Genomic DNA, 27,292 nt, shown 5'->3' on the forward strand with positions numbered 1-27,292 from the left:
TTACCTTTAAAGAGAAGAAAAGGGAAAGGTTATATTAAGAATTTAGGCCATACTCTTGGAAAAAGTATAAAAAATACCATTTTCAAATTACCATACTTGTATTCTATAAATTGACATTCCATTTATTATGGTTAAAAGTAAGATAATCATTTCAACATCTATTACTTTTACTTTTGCACTTTTTTCTTTCCATTACTCTTAAAACAGGAAATAGAAATAACCCAAAACACAAAAATAAAAGAATGCTCTAACAGCACCTTAATAGCTTTTAAACTGTGTTATCCCAGATTATGCAAGGATTTTCTATTAGAATTACTTGAAAAAAATAATGGAATTGAGACTATATATGTTTCTTTTCCTGAAATAAGACAAGTTAGTACTGGGCCAGGTGTTGTTTCTTAACCATGACTTCAGGATGGGAGGAGGTGGTTAAAAGAGGTAAAGCCAGACAACTCATAGCAAAAAAAGATCAGAAGCTCACAGTTATAATCTGACCATGAGATCAAGTTTTAATAATTACTATCCCCTCTGCTCTCAAGTCCCATATTACTTAGTGAGTTTCATCTAAACACATTTAGGTGGTACTGTGGATAGGAGGGTGAGGAGTGAATTTCCACAGCTCTCTACCCTCAGCAGAGAAGGTTCTGTTTACCTGCTTCTGAGAACTGGTTCAATAGCATGTTAGCATTTAAGGAGTAAGCCAAAGGGTCCACTTCAATAACTGTTACACCTACAAAGAAAAAACTGCCTTTGTTTAAGTGAAAATTCAAGATCACTAGCATAGTCTGTGTCAGGGCACATATGAACTACACAAGTCTCATGCTTTTGACCCTCAGTTCCTTAAGTCCCAAGACTGCAATGAAACCAGATAAATGCCTGAGGAGCCACTTCACACCCTAAACACGTGCAAACTTTGTTCAACAGAACGCTTTACTGCCAAAATGGAGTTGGCAGAAATTTGGAGCCAAGGCCCCCAGGCTGCATGATCTGCTGGCACCAGAAAGCTTAAAAATCTTAACATAATACTGCTCAGTTTGAGTTCCACCAATTTGCTTGAGACACCTTCCCCAAATCTGACTTAAGATGAAAGCTGCCATCAAGAAAGACTTTATTAAGACTTACCCTCTATCTAGAAATAATTTGATTCCCCACTCCTGATGGTCATACCTCTATATTCCTTGATGGTTATGTTTATGCTATAAATCTAATGCAGTCTATTTTACAATGCATGTAGATTCAATTTTGTTTATTACAGGGAGAACTAAATCAGTTATGACAAAGTTTTACTTAGAAAATATTTGCACCAAATAACCCCCATGTATCACAATTTATTACCCTCAAAAGTGTGAGAAATTAAGATATTGAATATATGTAAATTGCTATTAGTTTGCATTTGATTTAGCTTGTTCTCTCATTTTTCTGAATTTGAGTAATCATTTATTTTGTCTTTGAACAATTTAGGAAGTGAGGAAAGAAACCAAGAAGAATTAGCCTGGACAGTGTGGATCAGTGGGAGAATGTTGACCCAGGAACCAAGAGGTCACTGGTTTGATTCCTGGTCAGGACATATGCCTGGGTTTCAGACTCGATCCCCAGTACGGGGTGTGTAGGAGGCAGTCAATTTTTCTTGGGTGTTTCTATCTTTCTACCTTCTCCCTTCCTCTCTCTAAACATCAATAAAGGAAAAACAATTTTTTTTAAAGATTCAACAATTAGGTCCTATTTGGTATCTTCACAAGCTTGATGAAATTTAATGAGGAAAACTGCACCTAAACTTTAAAATTGTAGTTAGAATACCAGCAACTATACAACTAGTAACTTTAAAGTTGTAAATGCTTGCCCTGGTCGGTTTCGCTCCGTGAATAAAGAGTTGGCCTGGGGACTGAAGGGCCCGGGTTCCATCAGTCAAGGGCACATACCCGGTTTGCAGTCTTGATCCCCAGTAGGGGGCGTGCAGGAGGCAGCTGATCAATGATTCTCATCATTGATGTTTCAATCTCCCTCTTCCTTCCTCTCTAAAATCAATAAAAATATTATTTTAAAAAAAGTTGTAAATGCTTGACAAATGTGCAGTATTGGGAAACTATAGATTGCTTTGGAAGGTTAGCATGTGCTATGTTTCCATAAGAAATCAAGTTTACAGTAAAGATGCTTGCTCCTCATATAACTGAAAAAGGTGGTGGGGGGGGAGCTTATTGAGGTGAAACTTTCTAATCTTTTCCCTCAGTACCTCCATGTATTTTAATAATTTCTCTGGCTTTCTATTTTTCCTCTTCTAGAACCTCCTAAGTATTCCAATTCTCAGCTATGATTTCCTATTTTCACTGGCTTCTAATCTCCACAATATAGTTGGAAGCACTTAGGACAAAACACTCTTTAGGATATCAAGTTGCAGAAGACTGCAGTTTCAAAGATATTTATATAGTAGTGCTGCCACCTAAAGATGAGGTGAATAAAGAAGCAATTCAAAGGAAATGACCCATTATTCTTAAACCTGTCTCAAACAATTTCTCACCTCTAACTAGGCATTAATAAACATTATGTTGTTAGTATGGGAGTTGAACTGTTTCACAATAACTTAGTGCTGAGCTGCAATTTTCTATGGCAGAAAATTTCAAGCTCAAATTTCAAATCTTTTAGATGTCTTCTATGATTTGGGGTCTCCAAGAATATCTCCCAAATGTATTTCTTTCAGACATTAGGCACTGCCTACCATACATGGGTGGGGGGGGGGGGGGGGAACATGAAGATACCTGGAAGTAAACATTTGAGGGATTTCCAATTTAGTGGATAAAGTGGGGGATAATATATCTATGATGTTTCCCTCTATCACTGACAGACTTCTTGCAACTGTGAACTAATACCTATTTTTTGTAACTCAATTTTCTCGTCTATAAAATGGGGTTAATTTCACTTTGCTCCAACTTACCTCGCAGGTTAGATAAGCTTATTGGAAAAGTAAGCTTATTGACTTCTCTGAAATTAAAATGATAAAGATGGTGAAAGCAGGATTTTTTTAAATTTATTTTGTAACCAATAATTTGTAACAGATCCACTTTCTATATACGCAGTGTTGCAGAATGGAGATGGGACAGCATACAAAGCCAGGGAAAAAGTTGCCGTGCACCAAAAATCTTGTTAAACTTGGTAAGATTTCAAGACAGCTCTTAAAAAGGACACTTTATAGTTGTGCATTTCAATCTCTGCATAGCAATTTGGGAAAATTAACTCGCCCCTTTTGCTTTCTCCCTCTCGGCCCAAGGACGCATACATAATATTTATCAGAGTTTTGTCCTTAGTCACAGTCCCTCAAAGGGGCCGTTTCACCTACACTGCGTGGGAGGCTGGGCAGCAAACCCCACACTTCCTGTCAAGGATTCCTGGGGCTACAGCCCGAACGCGGTCGAGCCACTTTCCTCTGTGCTAATTCTGCCCTTCGAGCCCCTCCCGACCGGCGTTTGAAGGCCAAGGTGAGACCCTCCCGGGAGATAAAAGGCCCTTTGCCTCCTGAGAAATGAGGGCGGAACCGGGGCCGGAGGGGGGCGGAGAGGGGCGGGGGGAGGGTGACGCGCTGGTAGCAGCACCAACTGTGACTCCGAGGGCCCTAAATTGGAGCTGACGCAGGCCCTGAAGGGCTCTATTCCCGCTGGAGCCCGGCTTCGGCCCTCGAAGCCCTAGAAGGGCTAAGTCCTCCAGAGGCCGCTACCGGCGGCGGATGGAGGAAGTGCGGGCCCAGAGGCCGCAGGCAGCCCCCTCCTCAGACGTGCCTCAAGGCCTGGGCCGCGGACTGTTGACGCGCCAACGGTGGAGGGCGCGCGCACGCGCAAGATGGGGGCGGAGGGAGCGCGCTCCGCGGTCGCCGCCGCAGCACTGAATCGGAGGGACGTGAGGGCGGAGGGCGAGAGCCACGGCGGGGGGGGGAAATGGTGGGTAGCGCGGGGCGCGCGCTGACGTCGCCCGGAGTCACGCACGGAGCGCCGGGTTACGCGCCGACGTCTGGCTGCCACGACTTGCCGTCTGCAGCGGCGGCAGCGGCGAGCGGATCCCGTAGGGGAAGGAGGAGGAGGAGGAGGGAGAGCCGAGGGGGCTGTGAGTGAGCGGGAGAAGAAGGGTGTGAGCGGAGCTAGCCCGCGGGAGGGAGAACGAGCGAGAGCCGAGCCAGTCTTCCGAGTCGCCTCCTCCTCCTCCCCTCGGCGTCCCGCCCCCGCCTGCCAGCCCGCCCTCCTCCCTCCCCGGGCAGCAGAGCTCCAGTGAGGCGCAGCTCGGCTCGCGCCGCTGTCCAGGACAGGTGTGCGCGCGCGCGCCCTCCTCTCCCCCCGTCCTCGCGCCTGCCTAGCGCGCGCCCTCCCTCACCTGCGGCAGGACAGCGCCCGCCCGCCCGCCCGCCCGGGTAAGCCCCTCGCGACCTTTCCTGCTGCCACTGCCAAAGCTCGAGCCCACCCCGTCCCTCTCATCGCCTTCTCACCCCCCAGGAATAATTACGGTACTGGAGTAGACATCCCCGCACCCTCCCTCGGGAGACCCTGGCAGTGCTGCAACGTCCCCCCCCCCCTCCCTCCTCCCCCGTAGCGCAAGAACGAACACTTGCAAAAAAGAACAAAATAACACGCCCCTTAAAGAAAGAAAACAATCCTACCTCCGCAGGCACTGGAGACCACCAATGGTGCCGTTTGCTTAGCAATCCCTAAGCCCTGTTTCCCCTGGCCACCTTCGCCCGGGGCCTGGGACAGTGCGCCAAACGTGGCCGACACTCCCTGCACAGAAACCCTGGCAGAAGGGGAGAGGGAGGAGGGTTCTAGGCTCCACTACCAACCCCTCCTCTCCTGTGTCCACCTCCCCCTCCCCCCGCAATACATACACCCGCCCAGGATTCGTTGTAAAAATGAAAAATAATAACATTGATGCTGACATCGCAGATGAAGCCAGGCCCAAGGATGGGTGGCCCCGGGCAAGGCATTTTTGCTGCCCCACAGAGCTAGGTCAGCTCCACAGCCGCCTCTGCCATTGATCGGGAGGCAAAAGGAACGGTGGTGAAGCCGGAGGGGCTTCCCGCTGAGCATCAGTGGGCTCCAGAGGCCGATGAGATGTGTGTAGGGGGAAGGACCAAGGGACCTCCCACCCCCACAGATATATCTGCCTTGAACCTGAACTTGGATAGAGAAAAGGCCTAAGAGTCCGACTGGGGCAACTTTCTTTGGTTCGTTGTTGTCTACCCCTGAATAAATGCCACCTTAATTTCGCTGTCTCTGCGGACCCTCTTGAGGGTTCTAATTCGTTCTTATTTGGGCCCCTTACGTTTCTGTCCGACCAGGCGCTTTGGGGCAGCTTTTTGCAGCGGTATCCGTGTTTGTGTCTCGTGTCCTTGGAAGGGAGGTTCTAGTGCTTTACAGTAGGTGGAATTCGGTTTGACAGCCTTTGGTAGACTGTCAGAGAAGAAAAGGGATTTTTTTTATTACTCCAAGACCCCCCACTGTTTCCCTCCCAAACGGACGTTTTCAAATTTCGGCTTTGAAAATTGTAGTGTCGATTAGTGTGTGGAGGCAGTTGTTGATTTCATTCCTTTGGGTACTAGTAAAACCATTTAAGTATCTTCCGGAAGAGAGAGATCTATTGACCTTTGCATTGGTTCTGTTTGGACCTGTTGGGTACATAAAATGCCAGTTTTCTGAAAATTTTTGTCTAATTTAGAATGTGTGGTACATTTATTTATTAACTCTTCTGAGAATGCTTGAAATGAAAACATTTTGTGAAAGGCGAGGATTCTATTACATGGATTGTTCTCTTCAGATTTTCAATTTTAAATTCATATCTTTAACCCTACGCATTAAAATAGCATTGAAGAGGCATAATATTAAAGTTCAGGTGAGCTATAGAAAGGGGATGCGCATTTTAAAAAATAATTGGTGAAATAATATTACTATTAGCCTTTGTTGTTGTCGTTAAATGTTGAGATCTACTTGAGAGTCTCCCATAATTTTTCTGGTAGATAGCCATGAGAAGTGGGTAATTTCTCCACTTTGAACACTTGCAGTACAACATTCCAGTTTTAATTATTTGGATATTGAAGATAATTGTCTAGTTTAAGACAGGCATTTAACCTAAGCAGCACTTGAAAACATGTTTTAGTGTTCTTGTTCTCTTTTATTTTAGAAATTGTGATTTTGTGAAATATTAATCGTATATTGTTTCTATTGGAAACTCTATAATCAAAAGGGCTTATTACCCAGAAGTAGATCCCCTCTCTCCAAGTTTATTTTATAAACGTGTGCTAATTTTTACTTTTAAAAAGCAAAGCTGGATTAGGTTATTTCAGAATCACCCATAGTTCAAGCTGAGGGAAATTGAGGTTTTTTTTTTTGTTTGTTTTGCCTAATGTCTGTTTCACCTGCAAACAATTTTTTGTTGGTAAGAGTTTGTTAAAGACAGATGATGGGATTAAAAATAAAGCAATCTATTCTCTTCAAAATGTGTGTTAGTGTTACTAAAAGCACAAGAAATCTAGAGACATTTATCATTTTTTAAATGTAAGCATACTTTGAAAAAGGGTATCTTTTATGATTTTTTCATTAACACATATTTTGTTGCATATTAATATAATATATTTCGTTTTTCTTTCTATTTCCTACATTGTATTGAAATTATAAATTTAATTTTACAACTATTTAAAATTACATATTTAAACAGCTAGACACTAAAACTGGCTTTTCATTTACCAAGTTAGTATATTGTTTAGGTAGTTAACAAATGGTTGGAAGTCATTTTAAATCCACAAATTTTCTAATGGATTTTCAGTGTTAGGATACAAATATGACTTTGAAATTCTACTTAAGGTTCAAACTTTTTGTTTTAAGACTTCCTCTGAGTCACTATTCATTCTTCTCAAATTACCTTTTTAAGGCTACTATATTCTATAACCTAAGGAAAGCTACTTTTCACCACCCTCCCAATCTGACCAAAAGTCCAGATTTATAGGCTTATCCTAAAATTAACTCTATTGTTTGAGCAGTGAAAAAATGTACTAAATATCAAATTTTTCATTGAATTGTTTTGGAAAAGACATTCTCGTTTGCTTTTTAGATACATTTAAAAAGTAGGTGAGAAGCTGGTTTATAATAGAAATTTTATGCGCGTAGAATAAATAGCATAAAATAAGTAAGTACATATATTTATGCAGAGAGATCCAGGTTTCAGTTGTTTGATTATTTGAGCTTAATATTCCCAGTTTAATCGTGCAAATGATATTTAACTTATGTTTTGTCTAGAAACGTCATCAGTTACTTCTGTACTGGGGAACTAAGAACTCGGTTCCTGGATACACTTTTTCAGAAAATCAGAACATCCAAACTAAAATTGCTTCAGAACCCCTGAACATAATCGTTTGGGACAGGGCAAGAAATTTAGACTCCAAAGGTGGTCCAAGAAGGCTGACTGCTTAAAGCCCTAGTTTTCTGCCCTGGGGAAGTGATCATTAGCACGGAAGAAGGCTGGGACGGCTGGCGGGCTGGCGCGTGCCCCCTCATCGCAATCCTATTGGCCTTGTCGCTGCCCACTCTTCTGAGGGGGCTAGAGCTGGGGGTAGCGCAAGATAAACCCTTGAGGAAGAGCAGCGACTCTTCTAGCTCGGACTTCACCAGATCTTACCCTCAGCTTACAAGTGGTACCAGAATGCCCCTGCTCCGCTGGGTTCCGTAAGGAGACCCTGCCACTCAGCCTTTGCGTCCCTGTTTGGGGCTGGGGTCTATCCAGGGTCCTGATCGCTACTGTGGGAGCCTGGAGAAGCCTCCGCTTCTTTATACGTTTTTCTGTGTGGCTCGAAGTGCGCTTACAGTTCCTACGTCCCCTGTCCCCTTCCCGACAGGAGAGGGAGTGCAGGAAAATCAGCACTGAAAGGGGACTATGTGATACGGGAGGATGCCCCCCCCAAAAAAAACTAAAGGGAAGTTCTTTATGGTGCCCAAAGCCTGGATTTCTACCTCTTAGTGGGCTTCCCCATTAGGAAGTCATTTCAAGGACCACTGGACAGGTGGGTAATTCTAAAGCTGGCTCACAAGATTACCTCAGTTTGCTCTTTGGTAGCCAGGGTGCTTTTTGCCCTGTTATCTCTTGAATAGGAGTAGCAAACGTCAGCCTAGAGCTGAAGTAACTAATGCTGGGTAGAATGGGGCCCTTGCTAAGCGAAAAAGAAAGGTGTGAATACTTAGCAGGCAAGTTTGCCCAGGATGTGAAGGGAAATATTAGGGCTTTGAAGGCTCAGGTATTGACAAGGCTTATGCCTTCGACTGGTCTGGATTTCTTGATCATTAGTACTATTTTTACCCCTCTCTTTTCCAGGAAGCTTGGGCAACCATGTACTCCGCTGTTTCCAGGGCTAAGAGTGAGGGAGACAAGTCTCCTTACTTGCGGGGGGCGGGGGGTGCAGTATGTTCAATGGGAATGGAACCCATAGATGGGATAGGCACACTCTTCTCAGGATGGAGGCAGCAATCCATGCTTGAGAAAGTGGGTACTAGGGCTGTGAGGTCGTACCTTCTGAGCCCCCTATAGAAGGTGATGGGTAGATGGTAGGGACATTGGCAGGGGGTCCTCTGGAGCTAGGCCTTAGCTTTCCCACAGCTGTTAGGACTGCAGACTGCAGTGAGGTAGTTATGAGCATTCGCTATATATTTTGGAGAAGGAATATAGGCCTTAGATTATGCCTCAAATCTAGGAAGAGAAAAATCAATGATTTCTGAGACCAGAGACAACCCCTTTAGCTGTCACTGTCCAAAGACTCATTAGTTAACTAATGGTCGGCAACCTAGCTGTCTGCCTAAAAAAACAGCAATCATTTAATGTTTTATTTTTTGAGAGGTGGGGGCTCTCCTTGACACTCAGGAGTTCCTGGGAGGGGCAAAATGATGAGTGAACCTGTGTTAATGAATCTCGTAAGGAACTGCGTTTCCCAGGAAATTCCTGGCATTTTTAGCTCGTGAATATCCTAAAGACTGCTTGATTTTCTCCTCCATTCTGGGTCCTTCCAGAGAGGAAGGAGAGTGGGCTAGGGGCTGAAGGCTCGACAGGGCCTGGTTCATCTGCAGAGCTGGCCGGCAACCTAGACTGGGCTCAGCCCTAAGCAGAGTTGCCCCTCTTCCCCAAATCCCGGAAGGAGGAGGGGGAGGTAGGCAGGCAGTCTTGGTCCCAAAGGGGGCTGGTGGAAGGTTTTTGGGTGAATGTGGGGTTTCTTTTTGATTGTTGTTTGGGGGGAAGGGCATAGCCAACTGGAACAGGCATTGCGGGCACCCCGGCCCTGGTGCGGCCGCTGTCCTCTGCTCAGCTCCCCCCAACTCCCCCCGCCGGTGAGTGCGCCCGCCCGACTGTGCGGGGCTGCGGCTGGGGGGAGGGGGGAGCGGGATCATCTGAGGCCAGAGCCGCTGCGCTGGGAGGGGGAGCGGCGGGAGCGAGGGGAGGGACCGGCTAGGTGTCTGCTGCTCCGCGCCACTGCTGCCGGCGCCCCGACCTCATCCCCGGCAGCCCCTTCTGCAGCTACGGGTTACTGCTGCACCACCTCTCCTCTTCCTCACCCGCCTCTGCGGCCAGGGCTCTGCGGTAGGAGACAGCCCAGCCTGGCGGCATGTGGGCCGTTCTGGGTTTGGGTCTGGGTCTTGTTGGGGCCTGCAGGGGAGGGGTGGCCGTGACTTGGTGTCCCTCGCTGCAGCGGGCTCTGCTGCGCTGCGCAGGCCCCTGCCCCCACATCCCTTTGGGGTCACTGGAAAGCAGAGCGCAGGCCTGTTCCCTATGCTTAGTATGGCAGCTCTCTTCTCACCCCTAGTCCCCCAACTCTCCGGGCCAAGGCCGCCCAGGGTCTGGCCGACAGCGACAGCCACAGTGGTGGCGGCAGCAGCAGCTGCGACGCGGCGCGTCCTGCCCCCCCACCTCCCAGCCAGGGGTGTAGGGTGAGAGCCTGGGGTGGGCGCCGCCTGGCGGGCGGGCGGGCGGGCGGGCGGCGGGCAGACGGGGGCTGGCAGTGGGGAGGGGGCGCAGGTCACGTGCCCGGCGGGCGGGTGGGCGCGTACAGTAGGGCGCCCTGCTACTGTACTGGGGAGTCAGTGCCCTGTTACCGGGTCTCGTCTGTCTCGTCTCTCCCGCAGATCTCGCGAGAGTGGCTGACTGGCTGTGGGGGTTGCGGCGGCAGCAGGCGGAGCCGGGGAGGGAAAGCAGCGGCGGCTGAGGCGACTGAGGCGGCGGCGGGCGGAGCGGCAGCCGGCGGCGGCAAGGCGGCGGAGCGCAGCATCATGGCGGATCGAGACAGCGGCAGCGAGCAGGGTGGTGCGGCGCTGGGCTCGGGCGGCTCCCTGGGGCACCCGGGCTCAGGCTCGGGCTCCGGCGGGGGCGGTGGTGGCGGCGGGGGCGGCGGCGGCAGTGGCGGCGGCGGGGCCCCGGGGGGGCTGCAGCATGAGACGCAGGAGCTGGCCTCCAAGCGGGTGGACATCCAAAACAAGCGCTTCTACCTGGACGTGAAGCAGAACGCCAAGGGCCGCTTCCTGAAGATCGCTGAGGTGGGCGCGGGCGGCAACAAGAGTCGCCTCACTCTCTCCATGTCAGTGGCCGTGGAGTTCCGCGACTACCTGGGCGACTTCATCGAGCACTACGCGCAGCTGGGCCCCAGCCAGCCACCCGACCTGGCCCAGGCGCAGGACGAGCCGCGCCGGGCGCTCAAGAGTGAGTTCCTGGTGCGCGAGAACCGCAAGTACTACATGGATCTCAAGGAGAACCAGCGCGGCCGCTTCCTGCGCATCCGCCAGACGGTCAATCGGGGGCCCGGCCTGGGTTCCACGCAGGGCCAGACCATTGCGCTGCCCGCACAAGGGCTCATCGAGTTCCGCGACGCTCTGGCCAAGCTCATCGACGACTACGGAGTGGAGGAGGAGCCGGCAGAGCTGCCCGAGGGCACCTCCTTGACTGTGGACAACAAGCGCTTCTTCTTCGATGTGGGCTCCAACAAGTACGGGGTGTTTATGCGAGTGAGCGAGGTGAAACCCACCTACCGCAACTCCATCACTGTGCCCTATAAGGTGTGGGCCAAGTTCGGACACACCTTCTGCAAATACTCGGAGGAGATGAAGAAGATTCAAGAGAAGCAGAGGGAGAAGCGAGCTGCCTGTGAGCAACTCCACCAGCAGCAGCAGCAGCAGCAGGAGGAAACCGCCGCTGCCACCCTGCTACTGCAGGGTGAGGAAGAAGGGGAAGAAGATTGATCAAACTGAATGGAAAAAAAAAACCCACACACATGCATACACACACACATACATACACACAACTACACACAGAGAAAATATACTGTAAAGAAAGAGAGAAAATAAGTAAAAAAGTAAAAAAAAAAAACTTAACTCCAAGGGAGCACCACCCACAGAACCTCCACCAACTGACAGTTTCTCTTCTTGACTTGCCACCCATCGCTGGATGTTGTCCACTTTATCCACCATATAAAACAGTAAGCAGCTGCTAAAACAAAAAAAAATACAAAAAGTAATAACATTATATGAACTGTGTTTCCTACTTGATTAAAAAATATAAAGAACTGAGTGTTTATTTCCCTAATTAACCAAGAACTTTTGTACACGTTTAAGCTATTATTATTAAAAGTGTTTGCAAAATGGTCAAGATTATAATATTGCTGAATTATATAAAAGTCCTTTTCATGTTGAGCTAACATTTGACTTTAGCACAAAAAAGAGATATTTTAGAACACGTAAAATAATATTTTTAGTTTTTCTCATTTTGTTACCAAATTTCAAACCTTACATGGAGGTTATTATAGTATATTTGACACCCTATATACCTGTGATTAGAGATGTGTATATATATATATGAGGGCTAGGCATGCTGTGTGTCTGAGCTTTGTCTAAATGTTATGCAGAAGTTTGTAGAGTTAAAGGTACGTAGGTTTAATTCATGCAAGGTAAACAATAAGTGCTCTCTTTTATACAATATGCATTGCATCTGGACCTTAAACATATAAAAATGGTCAGTGAAACTTCTGTGAACATGAAGAAATTATTAAAAAAGGCATTTAAATGAAATTTGCTAAGTTGTGATTTTTACGGTTGGAACCAAAGTTATTCAAATAGTAAAAGGAAATAGAGAAAGAGAGAAAAAGGAAATCTCCCATAATATTTTTCTGCATCTGTTTGCTTTGAGTAGTCGTTTTGTCATTGTGTATATGAGATATACTTGTATTGTTCATAATATATTTTTTTTATTATGTGTAGAAAGATTTTAAAAACTAACGTGCAGCAATTTCCAGTGAACCTGTACTTGGACATCAGGTAGTGAGTCTATTTGTGGTCACTAGCACTGTCTCCTAAACTTGTAAGAGGTCTGAAGCTATCCTTTGGTTTTTGCCAGTGCTATTAACTTATGTAGACCTGTTAAAAAGCAGAGCAACACAATTATAGTTATCCTACTGAGCCATGGATTCTGAGTTTCATTTTAAAAGAGAAAGCTAAGTTAAGTTGGTATATGTAAAGGATTTCCATGTAGCTGTGGTGCTAGTTATTACTGGCTACATTATATGCTAAGTGTATTTGTGTTCCCCAAGTGTACAAGCCTATCAAAAGTATGTTCTATAATTCATATATTCAAGGTGTAGCATATGAAAATCGAAAGCTTAGGAGAGCACTTTACCAAGCTGGTGTCCTCCAAACTGAAATTGTTTGTAACGATAGTCTTTTACAGGTTTTCATTTAAAGATGTTTGTGTGCTTTTAATTGACAACTAACTTCTTGCTGCTGTATAGTAAAATATTAATATATTTTTATCATTAAACTGCTGCATGACTATCATCTTTGAGTGAAGAGAAAATGTTATAAAAAAAAAAGATGCCTTAAACAGTACATTTTGGTTTGGAATTCTGTAGAAAGCATTTTGTGTTTTGTGTTTGTTTTTTTAAAAAGGACCTTGTCTGACAGAGAGAGTTCTGGGGATAGAATTGTTTCTTGGCAAATCCAGACATATAGATCTAACTGCTGTATGTAGGAGACATCACCTGTAGGAGCTGGAAGGTGTCAGTGCTTCTGACATATTATAAAGCATTGGCCTAGGAAGGTGAAACAGTTGTCTTTTTGAAGGACTTTTTTTTTCTGCTGGTTCTTTGGATTTGATTTGATATTTTTAAGCTCCCTGGTTGAGTGTGTTGTCTGTTTTTGAGATCTACTGTATGTGTTGAATAACAAGCTATTTCCATTGTACTGTGCATTTTCCCATTAAATAGTTTGCTTTTACTATTCATACAATGTTAAATATGAAGTGACCGTACAATAGTTAGGAATTTCTTTACTTACAAAATCACTGGAAATAGTTAAATTGCTTTGCCCCTTTCCCCAAGGTGCATTTTCTTATTTCCACATAGTAAAGTTGAGCTTTTACAGTGCATAATGTGACATTTGGAATGCTTATCCAACTGCATGTAAACATTAATAACCTGCACTTTTTTGTCTTAAGGTTTGTTGAGCTGTTTTGTTCACTGTACTTTAACTGTGATATGGAAAAGACTGCATTATCTGTGCTGTTACTAGTTAGGAAAGAGAATTGCTTTGATTTTGTCTCTTGTTTACTATAGCTTCTTAAAGTTAATCCTTGTACTACAGGTTGTTGGAGTACTCTTAGATCAGTGTTTTATAGTAGCCAGCAATAAGTAGTGCAGGTCAACAAAAACACAGCAAACTTAGGCTAAGTGTCCTTTCATTTGAGATGCGAGTTCTTTCATGAGGTTTTCTTTAGGGTCTGAGTTACCTAAAGTGAAGCCTTTCTTACCTATAGACTTCAGATTCTGCTTGGAATCCTACCGGATCAAGAAGCACAGTTGTGCAGTTGTCTTTACACTATAACAGTTAAACGCAATCTTACCAAGATTTTGAAACCATTGTCTGATTTATAGTCAGTGGGTTTAAAAAGAAATCCACATGCAGATCTTGTAAGACTTAAGAGGTGATCATAGAAAAGACTAAGTGACTGTAAAGATGCTCTTATTTTGCATCTCACTTTACTCCACAAGCACCCTCCCAAACCTTCCTTCTCTCTCGTTTCATTCCTCCCCTCCCCCTCAGGTGCTCGGTACTTTACCAAGGTCTATATCTCAGTGTTTTATGTTGGAGTTTTTCCTTGTTTTTATTTTACTAATTGGTAAACCTTGTTTGTGCTGAAACAAAAAAGGAAATGGTTGGTATATTTGACCATATGTGTTATTCATAGAAGACAGTATGATCAAATGTGCCAAAAATAAGCAAACAAAACTTAATTCCTGACAAGTATGCCTTATTTTTTATGATCTGCTTTGTCTTATAATTAAGGTCCAAGAGCTTGGTTAAACTATTATTTGCCTAAGTATACAAGAAAACTTGAAATGCATTGCAATATTGATGTTCTTTAAAATGAGAGACGCTGTCAAGTAATTTAATCTAGAGGTCAGCCACCAGATTTGAAATGCCCATATATATGTGTGTGTGTTTGGTGTTGTTTGTTTGTTTGTTTTCTTTTAAATCAAATCTTTTTTTTTTTTAAGCTACTTTTTATTTGTACCTCCTCTATTTGTCATGCTGATGTTAGAAGCAGCAGTCATCCAGCCACAGAGGGAGCTAAAGTTAACTAACTAGAACTGTAGAAATCATTATACATGCCTTTGACAACAAAGGAAGTTTATAAGCAAAGTCATGTCGGCTTTTCCTCCACTAGATACAGATTGGAGATAGATGAATATTTGCCAAATGGAAAAAACAACAATGCGAGTTAGGAAAGACAGACTTTTCCAGCTTCTCAAAAGCCATGGAGAGTAGAAACCAAAACCAACAGGGAAAATAAAAAACCTTGAAAGTCTCATTTTCTAGTTGTCCCATGCAGGGGTTGAAATTTGACTCAAAGTGGAAACTATATCAGTGTGTTTTTTAGGTCTTCACATCTGGAGATGGATAACTATTCCAATTTGATTTTTCAGGTAATGGAGAAAGCTGCTAGTAATTTTAACCCCTGCCTAAAGAAGACAGATGATTTCATTTGGGAGCAAATACTTATTGCCTTGAAAACAGCACTGTAATAACCTATAATAATTAGTTGTAGAATAACCTTTATCCCTTTGAAACTATGCAAATTATTAAACAAGTGTAAATTAGGACTCAATTAAAGATAGTTGATTATATTGCAATCAGATGGCATTCACAAACTTAACTGGAGTATATACAAATAAATTTATTAGCCTAAGAGTTTTGTATGCTAACAATATAATTTAGCTAATACTCTAAAAATGATGAATATTATTAATATTGTATAATAGGACTGGGAAGACTGCCTCCTTTTTTGAAGAGAGAGAGATATTAAGGATTTTTATAATTGTTTTTCATCAAATTTTAATATTTTTGTCAAAATTTTAGGTATTTAATTTGTAAAACAGTTTGCTTTGTACTGGCATACAGAAAATAGGGTATTGATTTTAAACTTTTTGAAGCCAAGTGATCAAGTACATTTGTAATAAAAGTCAATGGATCTATATCAGTTGTACTCACTGTTTTCATTTCTTCTTAATATAGGAATGCTGTACTTTTCCTGCAGGAAAACTGAACTAAATTTGGGTGGAAGGGAGGGGAAAAAATAAGTTCATTGATAATGAGAATGTGGGTGGGTACTACTGGCCCAAGCATTTTACATAATCTTTAAGTCAGTTAAGATTTGGTATATTAAAAAAGATGCTCATGTCAATTTTTTGTTCCTGTTTTTTTTTTTTTAATGGAAATTGATGTTTGTGGGGGTTATCTCATTTACTGTTCTGTGCTTTAACATTTTGCATTTAGCACTGTTGAAACTTTCTAAACATATTTTTCTTTCATGACATTTTGAGATATATACCAACCATTGGTGACCGGATCATGGACATGATTATTTTTATCTCCCTCAAATATTCACCCTCTCTTCTTCATATTCCCACTCATTTTTTAATATTACTTACACACACTCCAGATGATTTTAGAATGGGGATTTCTGAAATTGTTGCTCTGGTGGCTTTCATAGCTCCACAATTCATTTTATTATACATGTGAACATATTTTTAAGATTGCTAAACAGATTTTTAATATCCCTAAAACATGAGATATCAAATCTAATGGCTTTTTCCCCTTTTCAGAGTCTTTTCAATATCAGAATGAGATCCTGCTTTCTCAGTAAAAGGATGCTAAAACCAGGGGATCTTTAGCAACTTTGGAACAATTGGTGATAATTCTGAGTATAACATTTATAGTTGATTTTCCCTAAATTTGAATATCTTAATAATTTGGATATATATATACTTCCCCATGAGAATGGAATGAGTAGGAAAGATAATTTATTGGAATTGCTTAAGTGAATAAATTAACAAATTATTTGTACAAAGTTGTCTGTTAAAGTTTATCCATTTTTAAATCAGACATTGTAATATTTCTGGGGGTATTTTCCGTTGCAACTTAACCGAATATAGGCCATTCATAATGAAGTACACTATAAAACTAAAAGTGACGACTGCTATTAAAATTACTGTTTTCATCCAGCAGCATTAATTACTATAGGGAATTTACAATATGTTTTTTTAAACAGCTGATTTTAATATTTGAAGTTATTAATCCTAAAACTTAACCTAAATTCAAGGCCTAGGCCATTTGACAGGCTCTTTTTGAACATTAATTATTATGGGCTAAGTGAAGATCATCTAAACTAGCAGTGGCATGAGTGAGGTAGAATTTCTTGATGCAAGAACAACCAGATGAAAAGTGAAAGATGATTGTTTCAAGCCAACGGTTTGTCATCTTTCAGCTGCCAAACTGACTACCAAGTTTTGATGTTGAATGGTCTGGGCAATTTATGCCTTTAGGAAAGTTTGAGTATGGCAAAAGTTATGTGTTAAAAACATTTTTCTTAAAGAAAATTTCATAGCTACTCATTTATTTTTATTTTGTCTCCATGTTATGTTTGGTATTCATTTTCTTTTTCCTGATGTGCTTTGCTTTTGTGGAAAATTGTCTTGTTTGAAAGGTGGAAACATGGTGGTGATACTCTATGTAAAATAAAATTACTTCTTACCAGAAATATTTTACTCATTTTGGAATCGCAAGATTTTAGCATTTTTATGAATGCATACTTTGTTTCAATGATTATTAGTAATTTGCTTATTAAATTTTTGTAGCATTTCATGGGAAAATTTTAAGCTAAAGAATTTAATTTTCTTGATTTAGGATGCACTTTAATAATTCAAGAGGTCTCCCGAGTTCAAGGACCAAACCTTTATGTTTTAAAATCTTAAGAAACATGGAAATATTCTTGTTAGCATGTGTTTGGGTCTAACCTGGATTAATGCAGAAGGATCCTAAGAGGACTTAAGAAAAGATGTCTTTATTGTAAACTGGCAGTCAAAGTAATGAGATAGGTGACTTATGAATTCACCTTGACTTAGTCAAACAATGATGGCAATCAGCTAACGAATTATTAGACACATGTTGGGATTGAGTCAAACTCGCATTCAGCTGGAGTGGATTTGACTGTTTCCAGTTCAGGTAGTTTGTTGGTGGTATTTCATCTACCTCCCTGCCTTCTACATCTGGCATTTTCTTTAACCCATCTGCCTTTTTCCTTGTTCGTCTCTCCTTCTTTATTCTTCTTGCCATAGGCTTGCCAGTGGCACTCAAGCTTACCCCATTGAGAAGGAAGTAAATAAATTGCTGACTTCTGTCTTAGAACAGCTAACTGAACCCAGGAAAATTTTTGTGTTATGAGGTAATCAGGCAGTTTTTCTGACTGCTGTTTTCCCCATAGTCTTAAGTTGGTAGTTTGAAAGACATCAAAATTGTTTGTTAAGAATTTGTGAATTAAGAAATTTGTGAATTGAAGAGAGTAAGAAGTATGTGTATTTTAGGTAAGTTACTGGGGCTGAGACTTACTGCTTTGGAAATCTGAGAGCAGAAAGGAGAGAGTTGTTTGATGTGCTTGTGTGAGTGTGATATGTGTATCAGGGAATGGTTTGGAGGTAAAGTGGGAGGATTTTTATTAGAGGTAGGAAAAGTACTAAGGTGGAGTCTTAAATGAGAGTTGTTTACTAAGGACAATAAAGTTGATCTTTGCTAAGGAAATTTCAATAGCCAGAGAAAATGGGTCCCTTGTTGGTTATGGGAAAGCTTTTGGTCTTTAGCTAGATGTTACGATGATGATGCATTATACAGATCTGTTTTCAGACGTGGGATTTTTGCTTTTCTGGACAAATTAAGTAGAACAATTGTGAAATGGCAACTTTTCTGGTCAAGGCAAGTTGGTCCTGCAGACTTACTATTTTGAGAACTTTTTTAGTTATCCTATATAATAAAAGGCTAATATGCAAATTGTCCCCTAGTCCAGGAGTTAGACTGGGGATGGGGCCAGCCAACAGCCCAAGGTCCCGCCCCCCCGACTGGCCCCGCCCCCAATCGCCCACCCAACCCCATCAGTGGGCTGGCTGGACCCCACCTGTGCACAAATTCGTGCACCAGGCCTCTAGTAATTTATAAACTATCAGGAATATATATCATATGTACTCTCTATTCTCCTGGGCTCGTGTTATAAGATAACTTACCTTTACTTTTCAAAATGGTCCTTACATCAAAATCATTTGACTTTTTTTGCAGTCTACAAAGATCTATATTATACCTTGCTTTTATAGAATCTTGAGCCTTTAGTCCCCATACATTTCTTAGAAGAGGACCATAAACCAGATAAAAACACTAAATTGCAATATTAGGCATCTTTTCTATTTCTTCTACATTTGCAATCCTAACAAACATTTTAACATTGTGAACCTTATGAGAACCTCAGAATACTATATTTATGAAATCAGACAACATACCAACCCCCAAACTCAAGTTTGTTTGTTTTCCCACTTTTCCTATTACTTTAAAATTGTAGAATTCCCAAGAGTTCAGTGGTGGGAGATGTAATAATATAATTTAGTACATCTTGGAAGTTCTTATGCCTTTTGTAGAATGAATTGATCATGTTTAGATTTCTGTTCCCAATATCCCAGAAGTGTTTTAAATTATATAAGAAAAAAAATTGCTATAATACTTACTTTTAAAGTTACCTAATTCAAGTATATTTGGATTAACTCTTGTTTTTTAGTTTAGTATGGACTTATTCTCAGTGATTTTGACAGATTACTTTCAAGTTTCATTTTACCCAAATTTGTATATGTGATAAAATCTCTTTAAAGATAGCTAGGTGTTCTTTTAGAAAGGTGTTGATTTTGTATTTGGAAGGTAATTTTTTTGTTAAGTTCATTAACAATAGCAGAATTGTTTTTATAACTTATTTTGTAGAATTGACAGTATGATTTTCACAATTCATTGTGTGTCAGATTTGAAATTATAATACAGTTACAAGTCAGTCCAGAGCCTTCTTTAATAGCTCCCACCCTTAGGAATGTTGAAAAAGAAGTGAATTCCCAAACCTGTGTCAAGAACCAGTGATTTAAATGTCTTTGAAAGGCTTCCTTGAGTCTAGTCAATGGCGATAAATGATAGCCCATTTCCATGCTGCATAGTTGTTAGGGTTTATAAAGTTGTCAATATGTAAAAGTGCAAAAGCGGGTAAAACTATGTAAAATTGCCTATAAATTTTCTAGTTTTCATTATTTGCACTATTTACCTTTGCACTTGATTTTTTGGAAGTTAAGACTAGTCACTTTCACTTTTGTTTCTAGTCTTTTCTAATTTCTTACAGAGTTATGTTTTTAATATCTCACCCAAAGCATGCTTATATGCAATTAAATATGCTTTGTAAATCCAAGAAAACATTACATAGTGTTAGCTATGTGAAAAAAAAAATTGTTTTGATGAAATTTTTAATATGGACCTTTATTTGCCAATAAAATCCTTTCTAAATGTGAGCTTTATTCAACTATTTGAATAGACAAAGTGAAAGCTTAGGATAGAAATACATATATATAATGATGTCTTTGAGATCCAACTTCCAGCCTGAGATGGCTTGGTTTTGGAGTGATTTATATTCACTGAAATCAATGAGATTTGAGTCTAGCTGGGTATTGGCTTAAAAATCTGGAAGTGAAGTGGGTGGCAAGTGGCAGCTCCCTCTTTCATGTAGTTTTCCATAATGCTCATAGAGTTTTCTCATGGTCAGTGTGATATAACTGGTATTGAATAATTATATTAAATGAATATTCCTTTTTGGAATTCAAGGTTGACTCACTTTTTGAGGGGGGGTGTGGCAAGGGATAAGAGACTTTATTTTAACTAGAGGCATTCTTATAACGTAAAGATGTGCTCTAGAAAGAATAGGAGGACAAAAAGTATACCTATGAACATATATTTTGTCTTAGTGAAATTGTGCAACACAGGTTCAGAATTGTAAAAAAAAAAAAAGGCTGATAGTTTTGTCAATAGTGTGAAAATGTGTTTTGGCTAAAATTATTTTTGTAAGTTGTTTAATTATTTCATTTTATATTCCCTTTCCCATAGCCTTTTAGGCAATTCATACTTAAAACCAACAAGTAAGAGGCCTCTCTTCAGATCTGATTTATTTTTGGAATGCCAGAGTGTGTTTTTGGATTGGGGGGAGCTGGGAGTAATGTTTTAATTCTTGACATGCTCTTCTCAGGCATGTCTGGCTAGTCATTCTGGATCTTATTGTTTGCAAATTGTGTTGAGAATTCAGTGATGTATTTGAAAAGAGAAAGTCCTCTATGACATAGTGTGAATGTTTGTGGCTGGAGCCTTGTAGCTTTGTTTTTAATTTGGGTTGAAAGTTAAATTTCCATTGTTCAGGTTTTAGGCTTATGTAGTGGAATTGTGCCTGGTAGTTGTCTAAATATGGACCAATTTGGGGACACTAAGGTTGACAAATGTGTATCTGACTCCAAATAATCCTTTACTCAAAACTATAAATTAAAGGCTTGCATCATTAGAGTTCTCAAGTTTTATGTTGACAAATCTTTAGATGTGGATGATGATCAGCATTATATCTATGAATTTCCTTTGGGAAAAGAGAAAAATTCAGTCTCCAAACTTTTTCTTAGAGACTAAATATACCCTATATGGAAAATGAAAAATATTTTAGAAAGTGGCTTTTATTATTTTTATGGAGTTTAATCAGTTTAATTAATTGTTTTTCCTAGTTTGAAGCACTATTTCACAAATGTGAATAAAGGGAAAAGATCAGCAATTTGCCCCCCACCCTTTAGGCTCTTTTTAGTTTTCTGCCCCCATTTCCCAATCCTGATATAAAATGAATTACGGGTATTGCTCTAAGTACCTTTAACCCCTTTTTGGGGTTACAGATTCCTTTGATAATCTGATGAAAGTGATGGACCCTCTCCCCAGAAAAAAATGCACATAGGTAATTTTGCAAATAACCTCAGGGGCATCACACATCTTCTGAAACCCAAGTTAAAAGATCTCGCTCTAGGTAACTCTATGGAGAAAATTTTAATTCAGTTGATAAAATTAATAACTAGCTATTGGCTTAAAACATATCTGAAATTACTGTTACATGGTGGCCCCGATTAGCAAAATATGACATTGCAACCAGCTTTGTTAGATATTACAACATCAAGACAGAAGGAAGAAAGCAAAGTTTTGAGAGCTATTTATAAGGAGTCAGGGCATCTCTAGACATGGGAGCCATTTCTGGTTCAAGGCAGAGGTCAGAGTGCCTGATAGCTTCTAGCAGGGTAGAGTTTGATAAACCACAATGCTCAGGATGCCAAGGGGTTAGCTATTATCTTAACCCCTTCCTCACCAAAAGATTTTAGTTTTGTCTATTGGGAAACAAGATGTCACTAGGAAAAAAAGATTTGCCTTACAACTTTGCTGGAACACATCAGTTTGGTGATATATGGGACACCAGTATTATTTTTGAGAAGGTGCATAAAACCAAAGTAAGTTACTCTCTGTGTAGAACAATATTTATTAGTAACATTTCTTTGGATGTATTCGCTTTGACAGTTTTTACCAGTAAATATTGGTTTTATTTAAAACTGGGAATCCAGTTTATAAATAGGATAGTTGGTATATCTGTCCTTTCCCCCATGTGAAGAATAGTTTAAAGATTTATGCATACTTTTTACTTTTCTCTCCTGATGCCATGGAATGGGGTGGGTGGCGGGGTGGAGATCTTTGAGTCAACAACGACAAGATGTCTTCTCCAAATTTAAAAATTGAGAAGCAGCACTTTAAGTCTAACTCTACACCATTTTAGTGCATGTATTAGTTTTAATAATGATTTTTGGTGCATGCCTTTGGGCTTATTCAAAAGTGTACAATAGGAAAGTATATTTCCTTTCTTAGAAAGGAGATGTTTTTCTACTTTGCAACATGTGATTACAAAAATCTTCCTCTGTGGGAAGATTAACCATGTACTGAACTACTGAGAAGTATATATTTTTAGATATACAGAAGGAATCTACATGGAGCAGCATTCAGACCTATATAGAAGTCATAGCATTCTGTATAGGACCAAAAAGGAAATAACATTAAACACTTAAACAGATTTTGTTGGGTAGAAATACCTTTAGATCTTGCATTGACTTACAAAAAGAAAATGCCACAGAAGTTTGCTGAAAACTTTTGTTGTTTGAATTTTCTCTGTCAGTGTATTTAACCCAAATACAACAGTTTGGGGTTTACACATACATTAAGAATCAATAAAACGAAGCTAACTAAATAGATCAGTCTGATTTGCCAATCCAGCTTGACTGAAATAAGTAAACTAATCACTTGCAACATGAAAAACTGTCCAACTCCTCTAAGGTTTTGACAAAATAACCTTGGCTGATGTGGGGAGATTCCCACTTTGATTTCTGACCTGACAGTGAAGATTCATACTTCACCTGATTTCAAACCTGACTGTGTCTGTTTAAGGAGCTATGGTACAGTTTGCTAATTCAATCTCAGATACCTGTTGATTACCTGTAAGATCTAGAGTCCAAAGTAGCCAGCAGCTGTATCCCTGAGAGCTCTGTGCCCATCAGATGTCTTAAAGTAAGCAGGGTTGCGACAAGTCACAGCTCAGATGAGTGCTCTCAGATGCTGTGGACAGCCCCAGCTTCAAGAATTGTAACTGCTTTCTTGGGAGTCATCACTGAAATAATGTCCCACACGGTGTTACTTCCTGTAGTTGCTCTCTCTCAGAGGAGGCCCAGAGCACACATTCTAAGAGCTTGTGGTACTCAGAGAGGGGGTGCTAACTCTGATGCCCTGGCAAAATTCCAGTTTAGGGATGTGGGTCTTCTTGCCATTCTAATTGGAAATGTGCATTGCTTTCCATTTTCCCTGTTGGCCTCAATGCAAACCAACCTAGTCTGTTTCTTTGCCCCAGTCCCAAGTCTCTTAAGATGCTGGTGTATATTATATGGGCCAAGTTCTTGTCTTACCCCAATTGTACAAGAGTTAAGGATTGATTGAGCGCGGTGTCAGAGTGCCCTGTAATTGGAGGGTAAACTCTTGTAATACTTTGGCGATAAAATTGGCCCTCTTTTCATATAAATTGGGGAATGTGCACTGGCCAGAGGCTTCTAGCCATGAGGTGTGAGCTAAAACCTATTTTCCCTCTTTTCTTACAGCATTTTGAGAAAATCTGTTGGGTTTTCAGTAGTCAGGGAAGGCCGGAGTTCTGCAGCTTTAATCTAGGTAACTGAGGCTGGTTTCAGCAAGACTTTGGTTAATTAACTGGATTCTCAGATGCCACAGACTCCGTGAAAAGTCACCATTATTTTCAATGGTTGTGATAGAATTTCCCCCAGTAGCCATTATTTTAAGATTATATTACAGAGTTGCTTTATTTGAGCTTTTTATGTATACACAATCCCAAACTGGAAGAAATTAAAAAAAAAAAAAAAAGAGGAATCCTGCTGTGAAAGGTATATATTACTCTAGATTTTTCTTACTGTAAATATTGTAAGATTGTAATACTGTCGATATTTTATTAACCAACAAATGTTAATCTATGTGAATTCAGACTTATTTTAAATGTGCTTCTTATTTACTGTGTGTGGTTCTTGTTGCTGACAGTATTAAGTTATATTCTGATGTAAGATTAACTTTATTAAAGAATGTAAACATTAATGTTTCCTTATGGGAAAACAAATAAAGTATAAAGAAGACAATTCTTTTCATTAAAATATACTGTGTATTTACACTTGCTAGACCCAGCACCACTTATAAATTTAGTACATTGTTCAGAATTTTAGTTAACACAGCTGACATGGTTGTGCTCTGTTTGAAAGTCTAAAAGTAGGTATTGTTGGAATATAAACAGTATGTTTTTGTCTGCTGTGAATCATCTTGAAATTTCTAATCAAGTTTGTAAAATTTTTATAGTAAAGCATTTTAATGACAATTTAAAAATTTATCTTCTCTAAAGAATGGTCAAAGTGATATCCTTTCAGAAATAGAATTGTTCTTTAATATCTTTCCAAAATGACTTTGGTTAAATGGACCAGATGTGTATCAGTTAAATTTTAGGACAAAGTTGTGATATTCTTTGAGTTTACAAGTTAATCCTTATTGGAGATGTGCCAATTATATAGTAGAATATCATTCATTTGCACTGTTTGGGGACCCCATTAAGAATGCTGAAATTTGCCAACAAAGATGTAAGCAAATGCAATTTAAAAAGTAAATTTGAGCATTCTGTATTAAATATGTGTAGTTATTATCATATGAAGAAGCACCGTGTGTCAGGCTGTAATATAAACCATACTTGCTGTCATGTTCTCCCATCTCAGTGCTGGGAACTCACCATGTGGAAACCAAGCAAATGTGTTGTGCATCAGCCGGCTTGAGTTTGTTCAATATCAAAGCTGAAACTAGCGAGGTCTGCTGTACTGCTTATTGAAGTATTGTGATTCTTTTAGGCATTGATTCTTACAAAATATATACTGTAACAGTATACTTTGTACAGATTTAAATTTTATTTGAAAAAAATGAAATAAAGTAGGCAAAAAATAAAGATGTTTATTTTTCATGTGACTATATAAACAGATCAGTCTTTTGTTTCAGTGCCTTTGGGGAGGGTCTGGTTGCTCCTGGATATTCTCTTTTTTTATAATATTTGATAGAAGAAAACTATTTTTAGGACCCAGTGGCAGGTATACTTGCCTGATCATTAATTGGCTGCAGCATTAAGTGTACTCACACACTGGAAAACGATTTTTTAAAACAAATTGGGTTTGTGGGGTTTTTTTGGTTGTTGTTTTGTTTTGTTTATTATTGATGACAGCATAAATGGAGTCCCTATCTTGCTGCTTGAGTTCATTTTGAAAATTTTCTGATGGTGAGACTGTTAACCTAGTTATCACAGTTGAAGAGAAAGAAAAACTTTCCCCTATATCATGCCTCTCCCATGGAAGGTTTTTGTTTTCTGTTTTAAATTTGGAGTTGGTTTGGGGAAGTGGAAGGGTTACAAAAGAGTATATGACAAAAGATGAAGAGAATGTTCTGAAATAATAGAAGTGCTTGAAAATCAGATATTTTAAATCTTCTTTTCTAGTAAGTAGAATGGTGGACAATGAGTAAAGTTACCAATAAAGATGTGGCACAGGAGTGATCCTTCAGAATAATTTTAATGGGACCTTCTCATTGAAGATTAGATTATCTGACCAAGAAGAACCATCCCAGTTTTTGCCCCTAATTCAAAAATCAGTGGAAGCCCAGGGATATGACATTTCCTTGACCTTTAGAAATGGAGTTAGAAGTTTTATTTGTGGCATTCTCCTCATTTTATCTTTTCTGGTGCTTTCAGTTACCTTCAGCCTGGATGTAGGAAGGTTTGAAACAAGTAATTGCAGGAACAGGGTTCTTGCAGAAATTACATTATGGAAAAATACAATGTTATTTAAATGTGTATGACAGTGATTATATTCTAAAAATGCATGGCCATTGAAGTATTTCAAGTTCACAGTATCACAGTTCCAGGCTTCCCTGGGCGAATCCTAAGAAACTGTTGTCATTATTGTTTTGTTTTTCCTGCTAAAATGTCCCTTCTTTCTAAAGAACAGCAGACTAGCTATTGAACTAGCTTCTACTTCTGATAACCACAAAGTCCAATAAAAAATAATGTAGAGACTTTACCATATAAAAACTTAACATGTGCTACTGTTTTGGGGAGGTAGGTGAGGTTTTCGCATGGCCGTTATGGCTCAGTGGTTGAGTGTTGACCTATGAACCAGGAGGTCACGGTTTGATTCCCGGTCAGGGCACATGCCCGAGTTTCGGGCTTGACCCTTAGTAGAGGGCGTGCAGGAGGCAGCCAATCGGTGATTCTCATCATTATGTTTCTTTTTTTTAATATGTATTTTTATTGATTTCAGAGAGGAAGGGAGAGGGAGAGAGAGATAGAAACATCAATGATGAGAATCATTGACCAGCTGCCTCCTGCACGCCCCCTACTGGTGATCAAGCCACAACCTGGGGATGTGCCCTTGACTGGAATTGAACCCAGAACCCTTCAGTCCACAGGCCGATGCTCTATCCACTGGGATAAACCAACTAGGGCTCATTATAGATGTTTCTACCTCTCTTCCTCTCCCTTCCTCTAAAATCAATAAAAATATATTTTAAAAGAAACTAGTTTTCCCTATCTTTTGCATGCCTCTGATTTGGGGGGTAGGCACACAGAGGACAGGTGGGTACTTCTTAAGGACACTAGATTCCTCTTTCTCCTCAAAGCAGGGGTCAGACCAACTCCTGGGTCTCAGTCCGAGAGGAGGGCTTTTCAATCACAGGAGCTTGTAGTAGAAATTCTAGCCATGATTTGCAGTAAGTATAGGAAGTAATAAGCCAGAAGCCAGGCCCCTTCCTAACTGTCCTATGGCCTTAATCTTTAAAGAATCCAAATACAGGGCTGCAGGGTAACATCCCAGATTTGAAATAGGTTTTAACTACAGAGCCAGGCCTTGTAGGGCCACAGGAACCCCTTAAGTAAGGAGTCCACCATGTTCAACAGAACTATTTCTTTTCTAGTGATGTAATTGACAATCTTTGCCCACCCCCACCTCCCATTGTTGTTAACTTTTATTTAAGATTGTGGTATGTCATTTACTTTGGCTCTTTTGCATGGTTTTGGACATCTCTTTGTTTCTACTTTCAGTAACAACTTTTTTCTAAGAAGACAGGACTTTTTGATTTGGAGAACTGGGTTTTGGGCACAGTTCTGTTCATTCAGGATCAGCGTAAAGAGAGATCCCTTTTTCAGGCTTTGCTTCCTAACCCCAAGGCCAGCATACGTCTCCCCTGCTTTCACCTCAGCATTATCCCCCATA

General features: G+C 40.6%; 2 protein-coding genes across 5 annotated transcripts; both read left to right on the plus strand.

Annotated features, from left to right (window-relative positions):
* Nucleotides 1–3,372: 3,372 nt before the first annotated feature.
* Nucleotides 3,373–19,899, plus strand: PURA (purine rich element binding protein A). Of its 4 annotated transcripts, none has more exons than XM_079772548.1 (2): nt 3,373–3,470; nt 10,128–19,899. In XM_079772548.1, the coding sequence occupies exon 2, from the start codon at nt 10,272–10,274 to the stop codon at nt 11,232–11,234; it is 963 nt and encodes a 320-aa protein (XP_079628674.1). In that variant the 5' UTR covers nt 3,373–3,470; nt 10,128–10,271; the 3' UTR covers nt 11,235–19,899. The 4 variants fall into 4 exon arrangements, with proteins under 4 accessions (XP_079628674.1, XP_079628673.1, XP_079628671.1 ...); XM_079772547.1 differs by lacking the exon at nt 3,373–3,470 and adding an exon at nt 3,592–4,390; XM_079772545.1 differs by lacking the exon at nt 3,373–3,470 and adding an exon at nt 9,086–9,335.
* Nucleotides 19,900–24,601: 4,702 nt separating this feature from the next.
* On the plus strand, nt 24,602–26,705 carry IGIP (IgA inducing protein; the record flags this gene model as incomplete). The annotated part of the gene is given in 2 exon segments (XM_079772549.1): nt 24,602–24,724; nt 24,726–26,705. Coding segments are annotated over 2 exon segments (234 nt in total). The 3' UTR covers nt 24,837–26,705.
* Nucleotides 26,706–27,292: the final 587 nt, after the last annotated feature.

Source organism: Cnephaeus nilssonii (assembly GCF_951640355.1).
Source record: "Cnephaeus nilssonii genome assembly, chromosome: 5".
In the NCBI taxonomy this organism is placed as follows: Eukaryota; Metazoa; Chordata; class Mammalia; order Chiroptera; family Vespertilionidae; genus Cnephaeus; species Cnephaeus nilssonii.